General features: G+C 42.1%; 1 protein-coding gene across 4 annotated transcripts in view; it reads right to left on the bottom strand.

Moving 5' to 3' along the window:
• Positions 1–4091: 4091 nt before the first annotated feature.
• The window catches only part of LOC124716957 (1-phosphatidylinositol 4,5-bisphosphate phosphodiesterase), a 425614-nt gene continuing 407841 nt past the window's right edge, over positions 4092–21864 (bottom strand). For all 4 annotated transcript variants that reach the window (XM_047243553.1, XM_047243552.1, XM_047243551.1 and 1 more), the window contains 2 exons: positions 18621–18867; positions 4092–6595 (listed from right to left, as the gene is read on the bottom strand). In XM_047243553.1, coding sequence (XP_047099509.1) covers positions 6527–6595; positions 18621–18867 — 316 coding nt within the window. In that variant the 3' untranslated portion in view covers positions 4092–6526. The remainder of the gene's footprint in view (positions 6596–18620; positions 18868–21864) is intronic.

Here is a 21864-nt window from a genome sequence, read left to right as displayed (position 1 = left end):
CCATAACACTCCCCTGTGGCACGCCAGAGGTTACTTTAACGTCTGTAGACGTCTCTCCATTGATAACAACATGCTGTGTTCTGTTTGCTAAAAACTCTTCAATCCAGCCACACAGCTGGTCTGATATTCCGTAGGCTCTTACTTTGTTTATCAGGCGACAGTGCGGAACTGTATCGAACGCCTTCCGGAAGTCAAGAAAAATAGCATCTACCTGGGAGCCTGTATCTAATATTTTCTGGGTCTCATGAACAAATAAAGCGAGTTGGGTCTCACACGATCGCTGTTTCCGGAATCCATGTTGATTCCTACATAGTAGATTCTGGGTTTCCAGAAATGACATGATACGCGAGCAAAAAACATGTTCTAAAATTCTACAAGAGATCGACGTAAGAGATATAGATCTATAGTTTTGCGCATCTGCTCGACGACCCTTCTTGAAGACTGGGACTATTTGCGCTCTTTTCCAATCGTTTGGAACCCTCCGTTCCTCTAGAGACTTGCGGTACACGGCTGTTAGAAGGGGGGCAAGTTCTTTCGCGTACTCTGTGTAGAATCGAATTGGTATCCCGTCAGGTCCAGTGGACTTTCCTCTATTGAGTGATTCCAGTTGCTTTTCTATTCCTTGGACACTTATTTCGATGTCAGCCATTTTTTCGTTTGTGCGAGGATTTAGAGAAGGAACTGCAGTGCGGTCTTCCTCTGTGAAACAGCTTTGGAAAAAGGTGTTTGGTATTTCAGCTTTACGCGAGTCATCCTCTGTTTCAATGCCATCATCATCCCGTAGTGTCTGGATATGCTGTTTCGAGCCACTTACTGATTTAACGTAAGACCAGAACTTCCTAGGATTTTCTGTCAAGTCGGTACATAGAATTTTACTTTCGAATTCAATGAACGCTTCACGCATAGCCCTCCTTACGCTAACTTTGAAATCGTTTAGCTTCTGTTTGTCTGAGAGGTTTTGGCTGCGTTTAAACTTGGAGTGGAACTCTCTTTGCTTTCGCAGTAGTTTCCTAACTTTGTTGTTGTACCACGGTGGGTTTTTCCCGTCCCTCAAAGTTTTACTCGGCACGTACCTGTCTAAAACGCATTTTACGATTGCCTTGAACTTTTTCCATAAGCACTCAACATTGTCAGTGTCGGAACAGAAATTTTCGTTTTGATCTGTTAGGTAGTCTGAAATCTGCCTTCTACTATTCTTGCTAAACAGATAAACCTTCCTCCCTTTTTTTATATTCCTATTAACTTCCATATTCAGGGATGCTGCAACGGCCTTATGATCACTGATTCCCTGTTCTGTACATACAGAGTCGGAAAGTTCGGGTCTGTTTGTTATCAGTAGGTCCAAGATGTTATTTCCACGAGTCGGTTCTCTGTTTAATTGCTCGAGGTAATTTTCGGATAGTGCACTCAGTATAATGTCACTCGATGCTCTGTCCCTACCACCCGTCCTAAACATCTGAGTGTCCCAGTCTATATCTGGTAAATTGAAATCTCCACCTAAGACTATAACATGCTGAGAAAATTTATGTGAAATGTATTCCAAATTTTCTCTCAGTTGTTCTGCCACTAATGCTGCTGAGTCGGGAGGTCGGTAAAAGGAGCCAATTATTAACCTAGTTCGGTTGTTTAGTGTAACCTCCACCCATAATAATTCACAGGAACTATCCACTTCTACTTCACTACAGGATAAACTACTACTAACAGCGACGAACACTCCATCACCGGTTGCATGCAATCTATCCTTTCTAAACACCGTCTGTACCTTTGTAAAAATTTCGGCAGAATTTATCTCTGGCTTAAGCCAGCTTTCTGTACCTATAACGATTACAGCTTCGGTGCTTTCTATCAGCGCTTGAAGTTCCGGTACTTTACCAACGCAGCTTCGACAGTTGACAATTACAATACCGATTGCTGCTTGGTCCCCGCATGTCCTGACTTTGCCCCGCACCCGCTGAGGCTGTTGCCCTTTCTGTACTTGCCCAAGGCCATCTACCCTAAAAAACCGCCCAGCCCACGCCACACAACCCCTGCTACCCGTGTAGCCGCTTGTTGCGTGTAGTGGACTCCTGATCTATCCAGCGGAACCCGAAACCCCACCACCCTATGGCGCAAGTCGAGGAATCTGCAGCCCACACGGTCGCAGAACCGTCTCAGCCTCTGATTCAGACCCTCAACTCGGCTCTGTACCAAAGGTCCGCAGTCAGTCCTGTCGACGATACTGCAGATGGTGAGCTCTGCTTTCATCCCGCTAGCGAGACTGGCAGTCTTCACCAAATCAGATAGCCGCCGGAAGCCAGAGAGGATTTCCTCCGATCCATAGCGACACACATCATTGGTGCCGACATGAGCGACCACCTGCAGATGGGTGCACCCTGTACCCTTCATGGCATCCGGAAGGACCCTTTCCACATCTGGAATGACTCCCCCCGGTATGCACACGGAGTGCACATTGGTTTTCTTCCCCTCTCTTGCTGCCATTTCCCTAAGGGGCCCCATTACGCACCTGACGTTGGAGCTCCCAACTACCAGTAAGCCCACCCTCTGCAACTGCCCGGATCTTGCAGACTGAGGGGCAACCTCTGGAACAGGACAAGCAGCCGTGTCAGGCCGAAGATCAGTATCAGCCTGAGACAGAGCCTGAAACCGGTTCGTCAGACAAACTGGAGAGGCTTTCCGTTCAGCCCTCCGGAATGTCTTTCGCCCCCTGCCACACCTTGAAACGACCTCCCACTCTACCACAGGTGAGGGATCAGCCTCAATGTGGGCAGTATCCCGGGCAGCCACAGTCGTAGTCCGATCGGGGGATGCGTGGGACGAGCTGGCCGTCCCCGACAAACCCCCATCCGGACCCCCACAGTGATGCCCATTGGCAACAGCCTCAAGCTGTGTGACCAAAGCCAACACTGCCTGTAGCTGGGAGCGAAGGGATGCCAACTCAGCCTGCATCCGAACACAGCAGTTGCAGTCCCTATCCATGCTAAAAACTGTTTTGCAAAGAACGTCTTAACTAATTTACAGAGAGCGCAAACAAATCGACAAAATTTAAACGGTTATTAAAATACAAGATTGCCTAGTAAATGCAGTAATGCTGCTACTTGCGCACTGCTGACACTGCTCGGCGGCGGAAGGAGACTAAGCGAAATTACACTATTCAGGTACTAAAACGCGATGCTACACTCTCAAATACTACAATACGCCCGAAATTTATGAATTAAACAATGCAAGTACCAAAAACACGCAAAGAAATAAAGAATTAAACTATGTAACAAATGAGTGAGCTAGGAGTATACGACTTGCTGCTCAGCTGCTTATCCAACGGCGGCAGGGAGCACACTGACTGTGACCAACTGACACTGGCCGTTCAAAACAAAAACAGTAGACAAACGACTACGCGAATTTACACTATTCAGGTACTAAAACGCGATGCTACAACTCTCAAATGTTTTATTGCTGCAAATGCTGTAGCAGGCTAAAGTAAAATTCTTTGTTACAGTATCAGTTCTTATATGTCAAAATTATAAAAATGTAACTAAAAAAATGAAAGAATGAAGAATGAAAAATTTCCAGATTTCTAAAAAATTCCTGGATTTTTCCCCGATGAAAAAATTCCCACATCTTTCCCAGATTTTCCAGCCCTCCCATGGTGTATACATTCTGTACAAAAGCCTAATGACAACGTTTCAAGAAGCAGTATTGCGCTAAAAAAAATTCTATAGTGCCACCCTGCATACTGCTGCCTTACAGACAGTGGAGATGAAAAAGGACTAATACGGCACACACGGAGACCCTGAAGCACTCCGGGGGGAAAATCTGACAGGTGCCACCACTTTCAGCCAGTATTTGTGTACACGTAGATGTCTGTACAGGAGACAGTGGACTGAGATTGTGCAAAGGCTACACGGCTGCAGGTATGTATGACACAGGCTGGTATCAGCTATACAGTAATATTGCTTCTTCATTGTGCAAAGGCTACACGGCTGCAGGTATGTATGACACAGGCTGGTATCAGCTATACAGTAATATTGCTTCTTCATTGTTTTTCTTTTCTTTTAACACTATTCAAGTTTTCAACCATTAAACTTAGTAAATTATTTTATAATATTGGACTATTCCTTTATTTATTCATAGTAGTTACTGGCAAGTATAAAGAGATATTTTGATTACATGTGGATTACTGTGTCATCACTAGTACATCAGTTGCAATCATCAACAAATTTGTATATTTGATCTTACTTTCTGCTAGTAATCAATAACAAAGATAACCTGCTGCTGTTTATCTTTTGAGCAATGTGGGCAACTGAAGGACAAGTGTCACTTTATTTGCTACTGTACACTAATGTTCCAGTTTGCGGTAAAGTGAAACATTTCCACAGAACATTATTAACTCCATTCTAACATTTTGTTTCACACTTATGCAGAGAAAATAAAATTTCTACCAACTGTCACTCGATTTGCACACAGATATTATATCTTTACAAACTTAACAACAATTAATTGATTACATTATGAACATGCTTAACAAATTTCTGTCCAATCTAAGTAAATCAGTGATGACACTAACACCAACAAAATCATCCCACTAGAAGCGAGGTATCAAATACTGAAATAACAGTAGCATATCATTACTTTGCTTGTAGTGAAATAAAGCAATCAGAACCAAGCGTGCAACATTTACTGTAGAAATAATTTATAAGACTAACTTATTCTGATCATATAAATATTAAAAGGCAAACAGAGAGACTAGATTTTATAGATTTTATGTCATCAAAGGGAGGTGGAGAAGGGGAGGGGGGAAGTATGAGAAATTTTCTTCTGTGATACAGATATCTCCTTAATACACCATGGAAATGCATGGTCTTAGATGTAAATGGCAAGATGACACCACAAACTATTTTCAAGGAATTAACATCTTTAAAATTATCATGTGTAAATGGAATGCTTTCAAGGAAATTATACTCTTAATCACATAAATATGATGAAAATAAATTAGCATTTGGCATATCTATATAGAACAGATACAGTTTTTACACCTATGAAACAACTTGTAAAATATTTTATTTTTACTTAACATTCAAACAGCCACTCTTTGACCACTAATCTATTTATATCAGAATATTTAACAACACGAAACATAATATAACTTGTGAACAATCCAGCTCTTATTATGTAGCTAGGTGTTTAAAAATGTATGGGAAAAATAAAGAGTTGCTTCATTCACCAATATGAGCAATCTGGTGAAAACCATACAGTTTCACCATTCTTGTACATATATTTTCATTTCCTATGTGTATTACTGACTAGAATAGATATGACACAACAAACATACCACATTCGACTCATAAATCCAGTGTACGGACATTCAAAAACACAACAAAAAATTGTACGTGAACACAGGTGTTTCAAAAAGCACTTACATCGCACAAACTGCAATATACTTCAAGGGACTGTGAGTGTAATTGTCATTTCTGGTTTTCTTTTCAGTCACACATTTGATTTTGCTTCAAAATTTGTCAACTCAAATCAGTTCCTTAGAATGACTTACCAATTCTCATCTCATCATTCAGAGATGAAACACATTTTAATGGATCATTGTTTATCATATCCTAACTGATAACAGTTTTAGGGTTCCAATGAGTCTGCAAATTTGAAATGTACATTTACTTTGATTGTTGATTTTTTTTAATGGCAAAATGAAAGTGTTTCCTCCCTGAAAATCCACATGAACCTGTGAGAAATTTTCCATTCAGTGACTGTTTTTTGCTGTTTGAATTAAATGTACAGCAGCGAAAGATCCTAAATGCTTCATCAAACAGTAACTTATTTCAAATACACTCACAATTGCAGTTAGTATCCCGCACAGAATTATTTTTTGCAGTTTTCTCCATTCTACCCACTGCATCTACACTGCACAGTGGGTAGTAAGCCAATGTCTGCAAGTATCACAAAGAACTGGTCCCGGCAATAATTTTTATTTATTCTTTCCTCATATTAAAATATAAGAGCCCATTCACGAGCAGAAACATCAACTCCCCTCGTTCAAACTTTGACTGCCGCAGGCACAAATACTTCAACTACGCGAGCCTGCGGTATCTGTCTGTTACATTCTATGGCACTTGCTTTGGTTTGGTTTGTTTTCTCTTGTATGTAGGCATGACCTACATCAATATATCTTACCTAAGAGATATATATATATATATATATATAGAGAGAGAGAGAGAGAGGAAAAGACAAGACCTCCAGTTATTTTACAAGAAAACAGTTACACAATCTTTGGAAAGCCACATTCTCTCTCAAGTTGGCAAAATTAGTGTGCAGCAGGGCAAACTCTGTGGCTCAAGAATATGCCTGCTTTGGGAATAAATGCTACAACAGTGGCACAGGAAGACAGACTTTTACAGGAAACGGATGTAGGTTCGGAGAGAGGACGGGGCGACATAATTCGACGTCGACTCCTCCGCACCTGTCCGGGTCGGCGTATTGGCAAGAAGTATGGCACAGCACATATGCTGAAAAATTTTACAGTGGCTTATGCAAAAAATTCCATCTTCGGTGCAAGCTCGTATTCGATCTCCTCGTTTTTGTACATTTCGATGAGCTGAAAAAAATTTCAAAAAGTAAAACATCAGTTGTGGAAAGAGCAGGAATAATCAGTACACATAAATCTTAAATTAATTCTAATTCATGTCACTAACAAGGGAACCTCCCCATCGCACTCCCCTCAGATTTAGTTATAAGTTGGCACAGTGGATAGGCCTTGAAAAACTGAACACACATCAGTCGAAAGAACAGGAAGAAGTTGTGGGGAACTATGAAAAAAATAAGCAAAATATACAAACTGAGTAGTTCATGCGCAAGATAGGCAACATGAAGGAGAATACGATCTAAGGAGTGCTGTGGTCCTGTTGTTAGCGTGAGCAGGTGCGGAATGAGAGGTCGTGGGTCCAAGTCTTCCCTCGAGTGAAAATTTTAACTTTTTATTTTCAGTTTATGTGACAAACTCTTATGTTTTCATCACTTTTTTGGGAGTGATTATCACATCCACAAGAAAACCTAAATCGGGCAAGGTAGAAGAATCTTTTTACCCATTCGCCAAGTGTACAAGTTACGTGGGTCGACAACATATTCCTGTCATGTGACGCACATGCCGTCACCAGTGTCGTATAGAATATATCAACGTGTTTTCCTGTGGAGGAATCGGTTGACCTATGACCTTTCAATCAAATGTTTTCGGTTCCCGTTGGAGAGGCACGTCCTTTCGTTTACCAATAGCACAGTTTTGGGGTGCGGTCGCAAAACACATACACTAAACTTATTACAGTGAACAGAGACGTCAATGAACGAACAGACAGATCATAACTTTGCGAAAATAAGAAAGTAAACTTTTCACTCAAGGGAGGACTTGAACCAAGGACCTCTCATTCCGCAGCTGCTCACGCTAACCACAGCCCTCCTGAACTCACATTATCCTTAATGTTGCCTATCTTGCGCATAGACTCCTCAGTTTGTATATTTTGCTTATTTTTTTCGTAGTTCCACACAACTTCTTCCTGTTTTCTCGATTGATCTGTTTTCAGTTTTTCAAGGCCTATCCACTGTGCCAACTTATAACTAAATCTGAGGGGGGTGCGATGGGGAGGTTCCCTTGTAAGTACTCTGTCAGTGACTCACCACAGAAACGGTCCCAGTTGGGCACCATCGCAAAATTCTCCAGAATATTTTACTGGTGCAACTGACTGAAATCTTTAAGTGCAACACACAGTGAGGTGACAAAAATCACAGGGTAGCAGTATATACAGGTGGCACTAGTATCGCTTACACGAGATAGAAAACAGTGCATCACGTATGGGACATTTCATTTCAGAAATTGTTAGAGAATCTGACATTCCAAGATGCACAGTGTTAAGAGAGTGCTGAGAATACCACAATTTCAGGCACTACCTCTCACCACGAACAACACAGTGGCCAACAGCCTTCACTTAATGACTGAGAGCAGTGCATTTGCATAGACTTGTGAGTGCTAACAGAGAAGCAACAATATGTTAAATAACCACAGAAATCAATCATAAGGAAAGTGCAATGACATTTTGTGTTAATTGGCTATGGCAGCAGTCAACCGACGTGAGTGCATTTGCTATCAGTGCAACATTGCTGGGCCTGTAATTGTTTCGGTTGGACTCTAGACAACTAGAAAAGCAATGCCTGGTCTGATGAGTCCTGATTGCAATTGACAAGAACTGATGGTAGTGTTTGGAAGAGTGTGGCACAGACTCCACGAAGCTATGAAGCCGAGTTGTTAACAATGCACTGCACAGGCTGGTGGTGGCTCCATCTACATCTACACCTATACTCTGCAAACCACTGTGAAGCGCATGACAGAGAGTAAGTCCCACTGTACCAGTAATTAGGGTTTCTTCCTGTTACATTCCTTTATGGAGCACAGGAAGAATGATGGAGTGAATGCCTCTGTGCATGCAGTAATTATTCTAATCTTACCCTCACGACCCCTATGTGAGAGATACGTATGGGGTTGTAATATATTCCTACAATAATGATTTAAAGATGGTTCTTGAAACTTTGTTAACAAACTTTCTTGAGATAGTTTACATCTGTCTTCAAGAGTCTTCCAGTTCAGCTCCTTCAGTATCGCTGTGACACTCTCCCATGGATTAAAGAAACCTTGACCATTTGTGCTACTCTTCTCTGTGTACATTCAAAATTCCCTATTAGTCCTATCTGGTATGGGTCCATGGTAGAATTGATCACACAAGTGATTTGTAAGCAATCTCCTTTGTAGACTGTCTGCACTTCCCTAGTATTCCACCAATAAACTGAGGGCTACCACCTGTTTTGCCCCCAACTGAACCTATGAGATCATTCCATTTCAGATCCCTACAAAGTCTTACACCGAGCATTTGTATCAGTTGGCCGATTCCAACAGTGACTCATAGATATTATAGTCATAGGATACTACATTTTTTTGTTTTGTTAAGTTTACAATTTTACATTTCTGAACATTTAGAGCAAGTTGCCAGTCTCTGCAACACCTTGAAATCTTATCAATATTTATGCACCTTCCCTCAGATAGACAGCATCATCTGCAAAAAGCCTGATTTCACTATTAATGTTGTCTAAAGGTCATTAATATGCAACATGAACAGCAAGGGTCCCAGCACACTTCCCTGGAGCACACTCAAAGTTACCTCAACATCTGACGATGGCTCACCATCCAAGATAACGTGCTGTGTTCTCCCTAACAAAAGTCCTACGTTCAGTCCCAAATTTCACTTGATATCCTATATGAGCATATTTTTGACAATAAGCATAGGTGCAGTACTGAGTGAAATGCTCTTTGGAAATCAAGAGACTTTGCATCTAACTGGGTGAGTTGACTCAAAGTTTTCAGCATGTCATGTGAGAAAACTGCAAGATGGCTTTCACATGACTGATGTTTGCAAAATCCAGAGTGGTTGGCATTGAGGAGGTCATTCTGTTTGAGATACCTCAATATATTTCCGGTTAGAATGTGTACAAGATTCTACAACAAAGGGTACTGACCGGTAGTTTTGTGGGTCACTTCTACTACCCTTCTTGTGGGCAGTTGTGACCTACACTTTTTCCAAGAACTGGGCATGGTTTTTTGTTCAAGGGATCTGCAATAGATTATATTTAGAAGAGCGGCTAATTCAGCCAATAATTCAGTATCGAATCTGAAAAGGATTCCATCAGGCCCTAGAACTTTGTTCAGTTTTAACTATTTCAGCTGTTTCTCTACAACACTAATACTTATTTCATTCATCTTTTCATTGGTACAGGGATTAAACTGAGACAGTTCTCCTGGTTTCTTTTGTAAAGAAAAATTTGAAAATGGAGTTCAGCATTTCAGTTTTTGCTTTGCTAACCTCAATTTCAGTTCCCGTCTCATTCGCTAGGGATTGGACAGTAACTTTGAAGCCACTAACAGCCTTTACATGTGACCAGAATTTTTTTGTGTTCTGTGAAAGCCCACTTGACAATATTCTGCTACTGTAGTCACTGAAGGCATCACGCAACTCTCTCTTGGCAGCTAAATATGTTTTATTCAGCATCTCTCTATCTATAGGCCTACACTATTATTCAGTAATCTCTGTTTCTTTAGAAGTTTTGTTACAGTGACTGTATACCATGGAGGTTCGCTCTCATTATGAACTGCTCTACTGGGTACATATCTATCCAGCACATGGTCAACTATTCTTTTAAACTTGAGCCAGAGTTCCTCCATATGCTCCTGACCTGTGCTGAAAGTTTCACATTCCTCACAGAGATGTTTTAGTTGCCCCTTGTACTTTGGTAATCATTGTACGTCACAACTGCATCATGGTCACGGATACTAGTTTTGATGTGTCCACATCAAAACTATACATCAGGTCTATTTGTTACCAATAGATCCAATATATTTCCATTATGAGTGGTGTTCCCAATTATCCGTTCTCAGTAGTTTTCAGAGAAGGCATTAAGTAAAGTTTCACAGGCTGTCTTATCATGCCCACCACTAACAAAACCGTAATTTTCTCAATTAATTATTGGGTGATTAAAGTCTCCACTGATGATTACAGTGTAACTGGGGAACTTATGTACAAGTGATCTTAGTTTTCTCTAAAGTTTTCAGTCGCATCAGGTGATGAGTATGGTGGGCAAGAGTTTCTTGTCTACTGTGACAAATACAGCGCCTCCATTTCCCATTTGCCTATCCTTTCAATATATGCTTGAACTTTCCCCAAAAATCTCACTGCTACCAATTTGAGGTTTCAGCCAGATTTCTGTACCTAATATTATGTGAGCTTCACTGCTTTTCACAAGCACTTCCAACTCTGGCACTTTGTTGCAAATGCTTCAGCAGTTTACCATTACAATTTTTCTACTCTAACTTGTGGGAGGCATTTCTTTCGACCTTACACTGTTACTTTGTGTTTCCTACACCTATTGTTATCTGATTTGGATGGAGAGTCACCTAATTTAAAAAAAAAATTAAAAAACCTGTGTGCACCCCCCACACACACACAATCAGCTACCTGAGCAGCAGTCTCTGATGCGTAGTACGCAGCTCACCTAGGGCTACCGTACAGGTCTCAAACCTGTGGCGCAAGTCCAGGAAATTGCAGCCTAGCTTGTCACAGAACCTTCAAAGTCTCTGGTTCAGTCCTTCCACTCAACTCGGAGCCAAAGGGCCACAATCAGTTCTGGGGACAATGCCGCAAATTGTGAGCATTGTTGAAACTCCACGTGCAATGCTGGTCTTCTCAACCTTCTCTGCCAGTCACAGGAATGACACAAGAATGACCTCAGAGCCCAGACAACAGGCATCATTTGGTCCAACACGTGCCATAATCTGCAGTTGGTTGCACCCTGTTCCCCCAAAGGCTGCCAGAATTGCCTCTTCAACATGTTGAATGAGCCCCCCTCCCCAGGCACACACACTGAATGCACCTGATGTCCTTTCTTGTCTCTTGCTGCTATTTCCCTAAGAGTTACCATCATTTGCCGTACATTTGAACTGCCAGCAAACAGACCTTTACCTTTTGCATTTCCTTCCTCCCGACACCGGACAAAACAGATTTCCCCAAAACAGGTGAAGTGAGTCTCACTGGCTCAGCTCCAGTTTGGTGAAAGCCAGCACCTCAGATTTGTTGGATAGGGGGTCAGTACAACACGTTGAGTTCTTCCTGCTCCCCATCCATCCAATACACGATGCCTAGATCTACCACTGACACACTACTTGCTGTCAAGTTGGCTGTGTTTTCATGGAATGTACTGGGTCCTCTGGATGTTTGGCTACTTGGACCACTTGTAGCCATTCATGGATGTCACATTCCCAAACAACAATGGAATTTTCATGAATGAGAACACACCATGTCAGAGGGCCATGACCATTCGCAATTAGTTTAGAGAACATTCTGGGTAATTCAAGTGAATGATTTGCCACCCAGATCACCCGACATGAATCCCATTTATCATTTATGGGACGTAATCTAGAGGTGAATTCCTGCACAAAATCCTACACTGGCAACACTTTTGCAACTATTGATGGCTGTAGGGTCAGCATGGCTCAATATTTCTGCAAGGGACTTCCAAAGACTTCTTGTGTCCGTGCCACACTGAGATGCTACACTACTCCAGGCAAAAGGAGATCCAACATGCTATCAGGAGGTATCCCACAAATTCTGCCACCTCAGTGTTCACACAGCTGAGCTACAACTGCACAACACGAACTTCAAAGGTACCAGTATTCTCCCACAAATGCCTCTATACCAGGACGACACTATTAAAGAAGTGGTTGTAATTTGCAGCTTGACCAATTTTGTGAACAGAGACAGATTTGCAACTTAGCACAGCAGAGGTGCAGCCCTGGAAATAATGAAGTAACACTGACCACAGAGGAAACTGTCAGTCATCCTAGAGTTAACACACTGGTGGAAACTCGAATATTCGAGTACAGTGGCAAGCACGGCCACCGTGCCAGCAGAGACACGCATTCTAGTATTTCATTTCAGATAGAGGCACTGGGGCAGCCCAAGAGGGACAAATACCTCTGCTCACACACAGAAGTTGTCGGGTTGTCTTCTGACAGGTGGTGCGGTGGGCCTCCATTCTGCCAATTGGGAATGTTCGGCTACCAGTCACCAAATTTGACAAATTCGTGCCTTCCTGTTACCCAATAAGGAAGAGGGCCCCTGCAGAGGGATCAACTTTCGAAACCATCTGTGTGTGGATGTAGGTTATTATCCCAGGTATCACACCCTGCAGCCATTCACCACGGTAGGCCCTCATTTGCAAGTTATTTATGAAAACAAAATTTCAAAATTCTGCATGACGCTCAGTAGCATTAAAATGGTGGTAGCAGATTGACTAGTTGCATGATGTAATGAATAGGGTACGGGCTTGACATGCAGAAGGTTGTGGGTTTGTTTCTAATCAGGCACTCTAAGATAACTGAAATGTGACAAAGGAATAGAATTTAAAAAATTACATTGTTTTTATTTTGAAATGTATATCAAAATTACTTTGATCATTATTTTTATTCAGCTAATTGGCTTAAATGTAATTTTTTATTTCTATTCCTTTGTCACACAATTTTAATCATCGTGTCATCTCCTTCATTTGTTCTCGTGTTTCTTCCTATCATTCTTTTTCCACTTGAAAATTCTGTTCATATGATTTTAATTAATTTTATGTTTTAGTTTTGATTTAATTTCTTTTGTTTCATCATTCATTATTCCAGTTACTCATTTTTCTTGAATTTTGTTTTACATATAATCTCTTCTTTCATTTACATCTTCATTTGTGTTATTTTTTCGATAATGTAATAGGAATTTAGGCTACATTATAAATGTTTGTATGGCAGTTGCTATAAAAAAAATGCACATCTTGTGAGAAAAATATATTTGAGATTACTGGATAATGAACAGATTATTTGATCTTTTGTTTTTTAATCAATAGATTGGCATTTTCAAATATTTAAATACAGAAATATAATTAAATTCACATTCAAAAAAATTGAGAGTGGAAAAAGAATGATATAAAGAAAAAAATGAGAACAAATGAAGAAATTCATAAACCAATTAACTGAATAGAAAAAATGGTCAAAGTCATTTCAATAAAGATTTAAAAATAAAATAATTTATGGGTCCTGACAAGATTCAAACCCGCAATTTTTTGCATGTGAAAGCTTTACCCCAGCCATTGCACTGCACAACCAATCTACAAAATTCTTCTCATTTAACAATATTGAGTGTCACATAAAATTCCAAATTGTTTTCATCGATTACTTGCAAGTGGGGGTCCACCAGGGTGAATGGCTGCAACGTGTGATAGCTGGGATCTTAACCTACATCACCATATAGATGATTTCAAAAAGTCGATCCCACCACTGGAGACCTCTCCATGTTAGACTGACATGAACGTGGGGTTGCAGCTATAGCTCCGTAGTGTGTGTGTCACATCTGAATATGTCAGTCAGTTGAGCAGATTAAACGTTGTGAGGATGTCACGGGGATAAATGAAGTTTCACCCTAGAAACATTTCTACGAATTTCAAGTTGTCATTTCTGAGACAGTTGATTTCAGTGATAGTTCACATGCTTAACAACATATCAGAACTCACAACTGGCCTCCTCTTTTATCTGACAACTGTAAAACAGTTTCATCTACATTCAATCAAGTCTGCAAAACACTCAGGCAATAACGATGTGAAAATTTTAGGTGGCAAAACCGTATAAATTTTGCACATGGGAAAATCAGTGGTCCACATTATCAGCTTCACCATGTATGTAAAAGTAGCCAGCAGAAAAATTACAAAAGTAATGGTACAGGACAATTTTCCCATTGCTAAGTTATGGAACAGAACTGAGTGATTGAAATGCAGAACAGAAAGCAGCTTCTATAAAAAAGAGAGCTGTAAAGTTCTATTACAAAGACAACCATCACAATACTTTTATCTGAAAGAAGTACTTCATAGCACAAAAGCAATGAATTGAAAGAAGTTACATTACTATATATGAAACTCTGTGCTTAAAAAATAATGGTTTCAGAAATAAATGGGAGGTCTGTGAATGCTGAAGAATAGGATACAACCCGTCGGCTTTGAAAAATGTCACCATCTACAAGAAATGATGCACTGCAAAGACATAGACGAATGTTGTGAAACGAAAGAGTGTAGTACTGAGGAAACAGATAATATACATATATCCATATCATAATGTTACATATATGACTTTTTTCACAGTAGAAAGTCATAGATCCTATTCTTCAGCTGATCTATACAGGTCAGCTGAAGGATACCTTACTTGTCATAGTGGGGAGAAAACATCAACATAATGTAACATTGGCATGAAGTAACTCAATTGACGTGGGGCCTATATACACTATGTGATCAAAAGTATCTGGACACCTGGCTGAAAATGACTTTCAAGTTCGTGGCGACCTCCACTGGAAATGCTGGAATTCAATATGGTGTTCACCCACCCTTAGCCTCGATGACAGCTTCCACTCTCGGAGGCATATGTTCAATCAGGTGCTGGATGGTTTCTTGGGAAATGGCAGCCCATTCTTCATGGAGTGCTGCACTGAGGAGAGGTATCGATGTCGGTCGGTGAGGCCTGGCACAAAGTCCACATTCAAAAACATCCCAAAGGAGTTCTATATGATTCAGGTCGTCAGGACTCTGAGTAGGCCAGTCCATTACAGAGATGTTATTGTCATGTACCCATTTCGCCACAGGCCATGCATTATGAACAGGTGCTCGATCATGTTGAAAGATGAAATCGCCATCCCCGAATTGCAGTGGGAAGCAAGAAGGTGCTTAAAACATCAATGTAGGCCTGTGCTGTGATAGCACCAAGCATAACAACAAGGGGTGCAAGCCACCTCCACAAAAAACACGACCACACCATAACATCACCGCATACGAATTTAACTGTTGGCATTACACACAGTGGCTGATGACATTCACCGGGCATTCCCATTCCCACACCCTGCCATCAGATCACCACATTCTGTACCATGATTAGTCACTCCACACAATGTTTTTCCACTGTTAAATTGTCCAATGTTTACACTCCTTACACCAAGTGAGGTGTCGTTTGGCATTTACCGGCATGATGTGTGGCTTATAAACAGCCGCTCAAGCAAGAAATCCAATTTTTCTCGCCTTCCGCCTAACTGTCATAGTACTTGCAGTGGGTCTTGATGCTGTTTAGAATTCCTGTGTGATGGTCTGGATAGATGTCTGCCTATTACACATTACGACCCTCTTCAACTGTTGGCGGTCTCTGTTAATCAACAGACGAGGTCAGCCTGTATGCTTTTGTGCTGATCGTGTCCCTTCACGTTTCCATTTTACTATCACAGCAGAAACATAGGACCTAGGGATGTTTAGCAGTGTGGAAATCTCGCATACAGACATATGACACACGTGACACCCAATGACCTGAACACGTTCGAAGTCCGTGAGTTCCGCATAGTGCCCCGTCCTGCTCTCTCACGATGTCTAATGACTACTGAGGTCGCTGATATGAAATACCTGGCAGTAGGTGGCAGCACAATGCACCTAATATGAAAAATATATTTTTGGGGGGTGTCCGGATACTTTTGATCACATAGTGTAGGTTGTATCCCATACTTCAGTTGACCTCTTACCATCGGAAGCACATGCTACAAATTTTACGTATTTTTGGTTTTTTCAACTTCACTAGTACTAGAATCAACTGAAGAAAAGAATACTAGTACTAGTAACAGCAAAAAAATGGGACAAACATATCATTTATATCACCTGAAGAATATGATACAATCTTTGTGGTCAAGTGGATACAAGATGCCTACAGGGTACAAATTGACTGCAAAGGAAACAGCAATTGGAATGATTCACTATCAGACAAAGGTATAATTCAAAATTTGTACACAAATGATTTAAAATTACTACAAGATACAAAAAGTGCACACAATATCAATGTCATATTAAAACATTCATTTTCCACAAGAAATAATGGCTCTGTGCAGTGAATGAGCCCCTGTCCGTCCCAGTACAGACCACACAGTGGAGGAAGTGTTTCACCCAAAGTTGGTGAGCCTGGCCCTCCTCCCAGATTGTAGCCAGGAAAGGAAAGGCCAGAGGCACATAAGAAGCAGCATTCAATGATCCATTACCACTCGAAGAGATGGCTGCAGAACGGCCAGATTTTTGGAGCTCAATATGCTTCACGTGCCAAGCATCTGCCCTGTTACCACCCAGTCTGATCAGGGCCTCCCCCCATTGGCGCGACTCAGCCACAGCCAGGGCCACCTGGTACTGCGGCCATTGCCAGGAGTTGCAATGCTCCACAATTACAAGCAACCACTCCTAGCCATACATACAACAGCACTTGTATCAGAAGTGTGATCACTGTGTTGTCAGGGGGGCTCAAGCAGATGGGCATGTAACAGCTGCACCACATGGACTGGCTACACGTGCTGGTGACCTAGCAGTGTGGAGAGGCTACAACAGGGAAGGAAGGGGGGAGCGGAATCTATGCTGTAGATGCTTGGGGGGGGGGGGGGGGGGGAGGGAGGGGAGGTTCACACTAAAGAGAGAAAATTTGGAAGTGGAGGTCAAACCACAAAAGGGTAACAAAAATGCCAAAAAGGAAGGATGACAGAAATTGCAAGCGGAACAAAATCACAAAGAATACAGGAAACCAGATGGACAGCCAGGTCGACATAAGTAAGAACACAGAGAAACGGGAAGGAGGGGGCAGACAGTAAGCAGCGATAACAGGGGGGGGGGGGGGGGGGGGGGAAGGGGCACAGGAAGGAAGAATGGGCTGCAGTACCTCGGGGCCCTGGGCTGCAATACCTCGGGGCCCCATGCGCACCACGCACTAATTCATGAAAGAACTGCGATCCCCCGGGGGAGGGGTTAAAAAACTGATCTTGAGTGATCATTAAACTGTCATTGGTTTTACTCATCAGAAAGTTTGGGAACCACTGCTCTAGGAACTGTAAGTGTCCGTGTCTGTGTCTAAATACTTCTACCTTATTTTACAGAAGGCTCGCTCTCAGCAAGTGTTATTCGTTTTGCTGTTACAATTTGAAAGTGCAGTTATGCAGACTGCATGTGACTGCCAGTCGTTATTTTCATGTTTTTCTTCCATATTCCAGTTGTAAGAAAGCTAAGCAGTAGGCATATGTGCACAACCAGTAAGTTAGAAGTGTACAGGTGTAACTGATCTTTTTTCGACAGTATTTGTTTTCGTGCCTCTTCCTACTGAGGCAAAATTAATTAAAGTCTATTCATTCCATTTGCTTCTTTACACTGGCACAAGAATTGACATCAGTCATTAGCAAATACAGGTAGCATTTACAGTCATGGGTGAAATCGTGTTGCCGGTTTGAAGAAGACTGAAGTCATTACTGAGCTTCCGGAGAATGTCATCCTTGGAGCTAATTTTGCTGACAGTACAGACAATGGCTCTGAGCACTATGGGACTTAACATCTATGGTCATCAGTCCCCTAGAGCTTAGAACTACTTAAACCTAACTAACCTAAGGACATCACACAACACCCAGCCATCACGAGGCAGAGAAAATCCCTGACCCCGCCGGGAATCGAACCCGGGAACCCGGGCGTGGGAAGCGAGAACGCTACCGCACGACCACGAGCTGCGGGCCAGTACAGACAGACTGAGGCATGAGTTGAGCTGGGAGGAGTGGATGAGAGAAACAAATAAGAGCTAGGGGATTAAGGAGGGGGGGGGGGCAGGTGCAGCACAGGTCATGCCCCAGAGCAGACTTTCATCTATGTGATTCAGAGAAGCTGGTGTATACTAGGGGAAGGATCCAGAGGCCAGCGAAGCAGCCACTAAAGTGAGACACGTGATGCTCACATGTGCGCTCCACCACTGGAGGTCTGGAGGAGGGGGAGGGGGGTTGGGTGGGTGGTATCTTTGCTGTGCTCTTGGCCACAGTTCGGGTGGACAACTTATGTAAGAGACTGGAGATGTTACAGCAGAACTAGTGAATGACACTCATATGACACCGAGCAGAGCTACAACAACAGTCTGTTTAACTCAGCAGTCCATGGCAGTACCTCCCCATTTTTCAGATAGTACTCACATTCTGCAGTTCTGTCTGGACATCCTCAGCTTGCTTTTTGTGCTTCACATTCAGCTTCTCACGCTCCTTATCCTGTTTCATCTGAGCCATTCGCCTTTCATCCATGAATTTCTTCGTGTTGTTCTGCTTCTTCTCTCGTAGCCTGCGGTCCTTCTCCCCTTTAGTCTTCAGAGTCTTGTCATTGGCAACTTCCTTCATCGTTTCCACTGAGATCTTTGCCTGACGAGAATTCATCTCCTTCATTTCTCTGCAAATCAAAAGGGTGCAATGACATCCGTAAACACTGTTGGAGATCTGAAACTAATAGTTGACAAAGTAAGTCTGAAAAAAGAAATCATTTGCTTATATCACAAACGAAAACTTATTTTACAACAGAACAGAAAACTGAATTGTGAGAGGGAGGTTGATGAGGGGGGGGGGGGGGGAGAGAGAGAGAGAGAGAGAGAGAGAGAGAGAGAGAGAGAGAGAGAGAGAGAGAGAGAGAGGGGGGGGGGGGGGAGCAAAGAAAGAAAGAAAAGTGGACTGTCATAGTGATGTTACGACTATGAATATTAACTGGAATTGATTTAGAAATTACTAAATTGTGCCCAGAATGAATTTTTCATTTTTCAGTGGAGGATGCACCGATATGAAACTTCCTGGCAGATTGAAACTGGACCAAGACTTGAACTTGGGACCTTTGCCTATCACAGGCAAAGGTCTACTAACTGAGCTACCCGAGGATCACTTACAACCCATCCCTAAAGATTTACTTCCACCAGTACCCCATCTCCTACCTTCCAAACATTGCAGACTTTCTCTTAAGAAACTTGGGAGGACTAGTACTCCTGAAAGTCAGGATATTGTGGAGACATGACTTAACCACAGCTGGGGTATATTTCCAGAATGAATTTTTTACTTTACAGTGGAATGTGTGCAGGTACAAAGCTTCCTGGCACATTAAAACTGTACGCTGAACTGGACTCTAAAGTCTGGAAAGTAGGTGACGAGGTACTGGTGGAAGTAAAGCTGTGAGGACGGGTTGTGAGTTGCTTTCAGGAAGTTCAGTCGGTAGAGCACTTGCCTGCAAAAGGCAAAGGTCCCGAGTTTGAATCTCAGTCTGGCACACAGTTTTACTCTGCCAGGAAGCAACTAAACTGTGTTTCATCTGTGTGAAATCAGAAAGTTCTCAGTCTTCAAGGCATTTGTTAGAGATGGCTAACTATGCATTACAAAAATGAAATTGCATCTCTCTGCCAAAACAACAGAGAAGAGGAGCTCAGTGCCTTCATGGAGCAGTTTTCTTGCAAGTAAAGCTTTCACGCCATTTTGATCAGATCACACCATTTTGATCAGAGCCTGAAAGTTGCTCCAGCTACACATCAGAAAGCCAGGAGGGTGCAGCGTGGGGAGTTTCAAATGGCTGGCCTCCATAGTCTCAGGGCAACATCACCACCTACAATCCCACTCACAGTATGGCTGGGTGGTGCTTCTGTTTCACTTTAGATACAAATTAAACTATGCAGTATTTTTGGTTCCACTATACTAGATCTAAGTGAGTTTTGCTATCTTTTCATGAATTCTCCATAAGTTAGTGCGTTGTCAGCTAATTCTTCATTCCTAAACAATCACTGTAGACTAAATGAACTTTGGCACAAGCCCCAAGATGCCAGATCCACACAAATATTGACTCCACCACACATTATTAAAATCTTCAGAATTATTCGAGCACCTCCTACTGCAGTAAAGCAATTTGTTGTCAACAGAACTGTTAACCTGTGTTGTGTGTTTCCAAATCATCAGAAGAATATTAGGGAAGTAATTTTAAATAAGTTTTTACTACACACTTTCATCCAAGACCTACAAAGTTGTTATATAACCAGCCTGAGGCCTCCATCCCTTGGTCCCTCATTATTACAGTAGCTTCTGTGGTAGCATTTTAAATGATCATGTTGACTAGACATTCTTCTGCCCAAGACTTCAGGACCGCACACATGAGCTATATACAGCCCACTTTCAGTCCCCTGCCACTTCCAAACACTGCCGCACGTCAGAGCTCTATTTCGATACACAGTAAACCCTCACTAATTTCAAATTCTTGGCGATTCAGACTGGTATTTTAACGTCGAGCAAAAGACCACCTTACAGTACCATAATTCTATCATGCAGAGGTCATTTGTTGTAAAATGTGCACCTCATCACCTCCCTTCCCATTTGCTTCACCTGTGGCCGATAACGAGTAACAGACGTGTCATTCACAGATAGGAGCCTGCAACAGACTCAGAGCCTGCTCTATTTGTTTGCAGAACCCCACGTGACGAGCTGCATCAAATTCCATTTGTGTTACCAGTGTATTAAAGTGTTGTTCAGTACAATATGGTGACCAAGAGAAGTGTCAGGAGTAAATATAAATCATTGTTATGTTTGGAAGATACTGGCAATGGGCATACTAACACAACATGGACATTAGGTAGTGGAGCCTCTGTGACGCTGTGGATCATAGCACAGTGGCAGCAAATAGCCAGCAAAGTAGGCACCATTCTACAGTAGATGTACAATATCAATTTCATTGCTGAATACTATAACGTGAATGTGCAGTGGTGTATATGACCAGCCTGCTTCATATTACCTCTGAATTTAAACTGTAGCTTTAATTTGTTTAATCCTATTGTTCATTACCGTGATATTATTACATCACGTGCTTTTAAATGGAATGCACTCACGAGTCAAAACATAATGACTACCTCCTGAAGTGCCTTCAGAATGTAATACAGCAGCGATTTTGTGTGGCACAGATTCGATACGTCCTCAGCAGTTTTCCAGAGATATGCAACACCAGTTGTCTACACACAGATCACATGAATTACGGACTGGAGGTTTCTGGATGTGGAGCTAGTCCCCAACACTGCACCAGATGTGTTCCATTGGGTTCAGATCAGGATAATTGTGTGTCCTAGACATCAACATCAGTTCACTATGCTTCTCAAGCCATCATAGCATGATTCTAGCTTCACGACATGGACAGTTATCCCACTGGAAGATGCTGTCACTGTCAGGGATGACATTGAACTTGAAGGGATGCAGGTGATCCACTTTAATTCTTACATAGTCCATAGCCAGCATGGGTCTTTCATTTACCACCACAGGTTACTGTGGGAGTCCAGGTAAATGTTCACCACAGCATATTACCAACCTACCAGCCCACACCCGTGGCACGGGTGCACATTTCGAGCAGCCATTCGTGTGGCCGACAACATATTCGAAT

Source organism: Schistocerca piceifrons, chromosome 9 (assembly GCF_021461385.2).
Source record: "Schistocerca piceifrons isolate TAMUIC-IGC-003096 chromosome 9, iqSchPice1.1, whole genome shotgun sequence".
NCBI classification, from domain to species: Eukaryota; Metazoa; Arthropoda; class Insecta; order Orthoptera; family Acrididae; genus Schistocerca; species Schistocerca piceifrons.
Note: the sequence above shows the minus strand (reverse complement) of the source record. Positions and strands in the feature narration are given on the sequence as shown.